This window comes from Porites lutea, chromosome 4, assembly GCF_958299795.1.
Source record: "Porites lutea chromosome 4, jaPorLute2.1, whole genome shotgun sequence".
Taxonomy (NCBI): domain Eukaryota; kingdom Metazoa; phylum Cnidaria; class Anthozoa; order Scleractinia; family Poritidae; genus Porites; species Porites lutea.
In genome coordinates this window covers 46794950-46801022 of record NC_133204.1, presented here as the reverse complement: position 1 = coordinate 46801022, position 6073 = coordinate 46794950, and the positions used below count along the sequence as shown (strand labels likewise).

Here is a 6073-nt window from a genome sequence, read left to right as displayed (position 1 = left end):
TTGTATGACATCTTTGAAAGCTGGCTTTGTGATCTGTTTAAATTGATATGTAATGATATTATCACTGGCAAGTCTTAGCAGTGTGACACTGATAGCCGCACAGTCCGCACAATGAACATGGCCACACTTACCGTGTGGAGACTGGGCACTAGTCAGTATTATGTACATGTAAAACTATTTTGAATAGTGTAACAACAACTAAACATTACCAAATTAAAACCTTAAAAATTTGCAACAAATGTTTTTTAGCCAAATCAAACAAGAAGAGTACTCACCACAGGACACCCAATCTGCTATTATAGGTGAAAGTTAACCCCCCCTTTTATCTGTAATTAGGACCATTTGTAACGGGCACCCCCTCCAGTATTAATCGGTAGGTGCTAAGGAAGCTCTGTGCCAAATTTGACACTTTTGTCACGTCTGTAACGATCCGGCCTATATTTTGCACTAAGAGACCTGACTATAGCTGGGGGCTTCCGCACTCGGACCGGGTATCGTCTAACAGGAACAGGTTCACTCAAATTTGGTGGACTGCTGGCTGAAGGGTCAGCCACTGGACTTGGTGGTAGAACATCAGTCTCCATTTCGCTGGCTGCTGGCTGCTCACTGGCTACAGACACTGGGTCCTCACGACTCTCAACCTGGATTGGAAGTTCTGAGGTCTGGGTAACAGGGTTGCTGCTTGGTGTTACTGGAATGCTGGTATCCCTCAGTTGGTCTGTGTGTCGACGCCACACTAAGCCAGGTTTGACTTCTACTTCGTAAGAAAGGGGGCCAAGTTGTGTGCGGATGATGCCAGGTACCCACTTTGTACTACCAGTGTAATTTCGTGCTATCACTGTCTGACCGATGGAGAATTCTCTGGTTACAGCACCACCCTTCGTGACGGTTTGGTCTATCTGACGGTTGCTTATCTTCAAGCGGAGATCTGGTTTCAGCAAGTCCAGTCGAGTGCGTAATCGTCTTCCCAAAAATAGCTGAGATGGCGCTTCTCCAGTGGTTGAATGGGGGGTATTTCTGTAAGCTAGCAAGAATGTTGCCAGCTTAATGCTCAGAGGTTTTACTTCCGTTTCACTTTTCATGGCTGATTTGAAACTCTGCACACAGCGTTCGGCTAGACCATTGGTGGCAGGGTGGTATGGAGCAGATGTCAGATGTTTGATTCCATTTCTCTTGAGGAACATCTGAAACTCTTCAGATTTGAACTGTGGCCTGGCCCATTGTCACTCACTAACTGGGATGGCACACCATATCTAGCAAATAAGCTTTGCAGTTTCTCGATGGTTTTGGTTGAGGTCGTGGTGTCCATTTTCTCTATTTCCAACCATCTAGAATGGGCATCCACGACAATTGAAAACATGCAGCCGAGGAAAGGTCCGGCAAAATCAACAGGTGCGGTACTAGGTTCAGCCTGCATTAGCTGGCAACCCGAGCAAGTCTTCGCGGTTTCCTCAATTTCCTTGTCAATCCCTGGCCACCAGATGTAGCTTCGCGCTAGGGCCTTCATCTTCACCACTCCAAGATGTCCTTGATGGAGTTCTTCAAGCACTTGTGGACGAAGTTTTGGAGGTACTATGACTCTGATTCCCCACATCAAACAACCTGAGTGTACTGTTATCTCATCCCTGCGAGCGTAGAAGGGGTCCAGTACAGGAACATGGCTGCTTAGCCATCCTTTAGTCACCATCTCATGGACTTGACTCAAGACAGGGTCCCTTTGGGTTTCTCTTCGGACATTGTCAACTGTGATGGGTAACGGCTCAAACTGCATCATATTGAAAACATTTACTGGATCCACAACTTCTTCTGCTCTCTCTTCGGTTTTAAGTGGCAGCCGGGAAAGGCCATCTGCATTGCTATGCACTTTAGTGTTCTTGTACTCGATTTGGTAGTCATATCCAGCCAAGAATAATGCATAGCGCTGAAGCCGGGCTGCCGTAACCACTGGAATGCTCTTGTGTGGGTGGAAGATGGATGTTAACGGCTGATGATCAGTATACAGGGTGAAAGATCGGCCAAACAAATACACATGGAATTTCTTGACTCCCCAGATTATTGCCAAAGCTTCTTTGTCAATTTGCGCGTACCCTTGCTCAGTTTTTGTTAGTGTCCTGGAAGCAAAAGCAATGGGTCGCTCAGTCCCATCATTCATCACGTGGGATAGCACGGCACCAATTCCCACAGGGGATGCATCACAAGCAAGCCTCAGTGGCAGACTGGGATCATAGTGTGTTAATACTTGCTCTGAGGTGATCATTTCTTTCACGCTGTAGAATGCGGTTTCGCATTGGTCCGTCCATTTCCATTGATGGTTGTTCTCTAACAACTGGTTCAAAGGGTGTACCACTGTGGACAGATTGGGTAAGAATCTGTTGTAGTAATTAACTAACCCCAGGAACGACCTCAGTTCAGCTACATTGCTTGGGCGAGGCGCTTTCAAAACTGCTTCCACTTTCTCTGGTGACTTGTGGAGACCATGACTGTCAATATCATGTCCACAGAAGGTTATCTTCTCTTTGAAAAACTCGCACTTTGTCTTGTTTGCTCTTAAACCATGAGCCTGTAAGCGACGTAAAACTTCTTCTAGGTTGGCAAGGTGCTCATCATCATTCTTTCCAGTGATGATCATATCATCAAGGATACAGCTTGTTCCAGACGTCCCTTCTAACACTTGATCAATGGTGCGCTGCCAGATAGCAGGTGCAGAGGTGATACCAAACACTAGTCGGTTGTACTGGAACAGTCCCATATGGGTGTTGATTGTGAGGTATTTCTTTGAATCGTCTTCCATCTCTATTTGGTGATATGCTTGGCGGAGGTCGATCTTTGAGAATTTCTGCCCACCAGCAAGGTTTGCAAAGATGTCTTCAATGCGAGGAAGAGGGTACTGCTCTGCTTGTAGTTCTGGATTCACTGTGATCTTGTAATCACCACAAAGTCTGATGGAACCATCTTTCTTGGGGACAGGCACAATCGGTGTGGCCCATTCACTCCACTCCACTTTAGTGAGAATGCCTTCATTCTGGAGTCTCCGCAGTTCCTCCTCCACCTTCGGCTTTAATGCATACGGCATCGTTCTGGCCTTGAGAAAGCGTGCTTGGCTGTCGTCTTTAAGAGTTAACTTCGCTTTGGCTGATGTAAAGGTGCCCAGTTTATTTTCAAAAACATCAGAGAACTTGTCTAGCATAACGTCCAAACGCTCTTTAGGACTTGAGGTAGCTAGTGAAGCCTGCAGCGACTTGATAGAACACCAGTCAAGGTCTATGGTACGTAGCCAATCTCTTCCCATTAGAACAGGACCCTTATTCTTGACGACATACAGGTCCAGCACCTCTCTTTGGTTTTGGTAATCCACGGGTACTTTGAGCACTCCTACTGGCATAATGTTTTCCCCGGTGTAGGTTTTCAAGGACAGTCCAGTTTTGTGCAGGGGAAGCCTGTTAAATTTCTGCTGGTAGAGGTCAAATGAGATGATAGACACAGCCGAACCTGTGTCCAGTTCCATCTTAAGTGGTTTACCATCAACATCCAAATCAACCCAGATAATATCATTGCTCTGTTTCCGCACATTGTGTACCTCGAAGGTGGCTAATATGTCTTCATATGCATCAACATTAACATCAACCTCAACAGCATGTACCTCTGGGGTTTTGGTTGCTTGCTTAGGCTTGCCTTGCTGTTTGGAACGACAAACTCGCTGGATATGGCCCTGTTTTCCACAGTGGTGGCAGATCTGGTCCTTGTTAAAACAATTGTGTGTCATATGTGTGTTCCCACCACAGCGGTAGCAAGGGGGGGCGGGGGGGGGGGGGTGGTCGCCGGTTTCGCTGGGGTTGGTTTGTTGTGTTCAGTCAACTTGTCAACGTGAGGGACTGGGTTGGGGTTGAGCTCACTTTGTAATTCTGAAGCATCGCGGATGGCAGTTTCCATTGCTACAGCAATCTCCACAGCTTTGGAATACTTCAGTTTGGCTTCTGACAGTAATCGCCTTTGGATCTGCATATTTCGAAGTCCACAGACCAGTCTATCTCGTAGCGCTTCGTTCAGATTCCCGCCAAAATTGCAGTGTGTCGCAAGCTTCCTTAGTTCGGCCACGTAAGACAAAATGCTTTCTCCTTCATGTTGGTTTCTCTTGTAGAAACGAAATCTTTCCGCAATTTCCAAGGGCTTTGGGTTCAAATGCTCCTGGAGAGTGGTAACTATCTGTTGAAAGGACTTTGTAGCTGGCTTCTCCGGTGCAAGAAGATCCCTCAGCAGAGTGTAGGTTTTCCCGCCGATCAAGCTCAACAAAGTTGGCACTTTATGGTCATCATCAATGTTGTTCGCCAAGAAAAACTGTTCTACTCGTTCCACATAGGTTTCCCAGTTCTCTTTTGTGTCATCAAAACTCTCGATCTTCCCAATAGTGGTCATAATTACTTGAATTTTACCTCGTCGCCACTGTCATGTCTTTGATTCGAACGGACTACGTTCCGGAATGGCGCATAAGTGCGCATGCTCAAAGTGTATTGGCCGCTGGCCAAAAACACCACAGTTTTTACATTTGTGTTGACTAAGGGACTTTTTTAACCTCCCAGACTTTTTAATTTCTACCTTCTATTATGCTCCATTGCTTCAGTTCCCGGAATCAGAGGCAAGAGATTTATGACGGGTCATTTATGTCTTAGAACTGATCAGTTGTATAAACTACATGTCTGCGAAGCACCGATGACTTTATTATTCTGCTTTTTCGCTTTGTCTGTTACCTGTGGTTGCTGCACGAATTTATTTTTTTATGACTTGCTAGAATTGCGTTGATATCGTAAAAACCTCTTCTTTGTTTTTGGATTATGTCAGTTCGACGAGTCTCGCTATTGTCTGTTGGTGAAAGAAAAAGAGTTGTCCTGTTTATGGGAAGTGTCCACACATCTCCGTGCGGGCTTTGTTTGTGACCGCGAGGAAAGTGGATGTTAGCGAATTTCAGGTTAAAAATTAGGCCATTCTGTGGACTCCAACCTCGAAAACCGATATTCTAATTTTTCTCGCTAATTAAAGCTTTTGGCGGAAACAATTTACATAACTTTTCTTACCTACCTAAAAGCTATCTATGGACAAAAAAGCCGGAAAGAAATCGATTTGTCAACTCTTGCCACTAATCAAGATTTAGCTCAATTTGTCATGACCGTCGCTCTAAAGAGGGCGGAAACCAAGCTAACTGCATATGGACCATGTATTAAAAACATAATAAAGACTTTAAGATGCAACGACTCGACGGCAACGAGAACATCGCTATCATTCTATATCGCGATAATTCCTACCCATTTACTTTGTCAAACGGAGGCGAAAACTCCTGAATTTGGATTCCAAAAGACCATTTCCAAGTTCAGAAAGAGAAATAAAATCTCGTTTTGCTTGTCTGCGTTCTCCATAAAACGCGAAATTAATAAAATTCATGTCGTAGTTGTGCAAAAACGGCAAGGAAATGTACAAAAAAGAGCGACGCACGTGCAAAGTTGTTGTTTTGCTTATGAAACCTATTGTTGTTATTTTTTTGACGTTCTCGTTGCCGTCGCGTCGTTGGATCTTAAAGTCCGTCCCTAGTATTTACAGTAAAAACCCGCATACAAGAACGCCCATTTTCGGGGTTCAGGCTGATTGGGTTCTTATATATCGGGTATTTTAGGTGAAATCAGCCTGAAAGTGTTCTTAAGTGTTCTTAATTTTTTACTTCGAAAAAAATGTAACTTGTTGTTGTACATTTGCTATACACAGCAAGTGAAATTACTAGCATTTATACAGAGATCTCAGTGCAATACCACAGTAAAGCTGCAGACACTGTTCTATTAAACTGAAAAGGGAAGTGTTTTTATATATAAGAACAATTTTCAATTTTCAGGCTGAATGTGTTCTTATATATATGCTCCTTTTTTACCAAATTTCAGCCTGGGTGTTCTTAATCCACATGTTCTTGTATGCGGGTTTTTACTGTAGTAAGAACCTGATAAGTTATCAAAGACTTATTTCATTTAGAACTCACACAAACCCATATTTCATCATAAGTCTGGCTAAATTCGCCATGTTACCGTTTTACCGG

The 6073-nt window shown here is 44.2% G+C and overlaps 1 protein-coding gene across 1 annotated transcript; it reads right to left on the bottom strand.

The window, feature by feature from the left end:
• Nucleotides 1-3759: 3759 nt before the first annotated feature.
• LOC140934769 (uncharacterized) lies at nt 3760-4413 on the bottom strand. Its single transcript, XM_073384338.1, has one exon. It carries the CDS (start codon nt 4411-4413, stop codon nt 3760-3762), a length of 654 nt encoding a protein of 217 aa, XP_073240439.1.
• Nucleotides 4414-6073: the final 1660 nt, after the last annotated feature.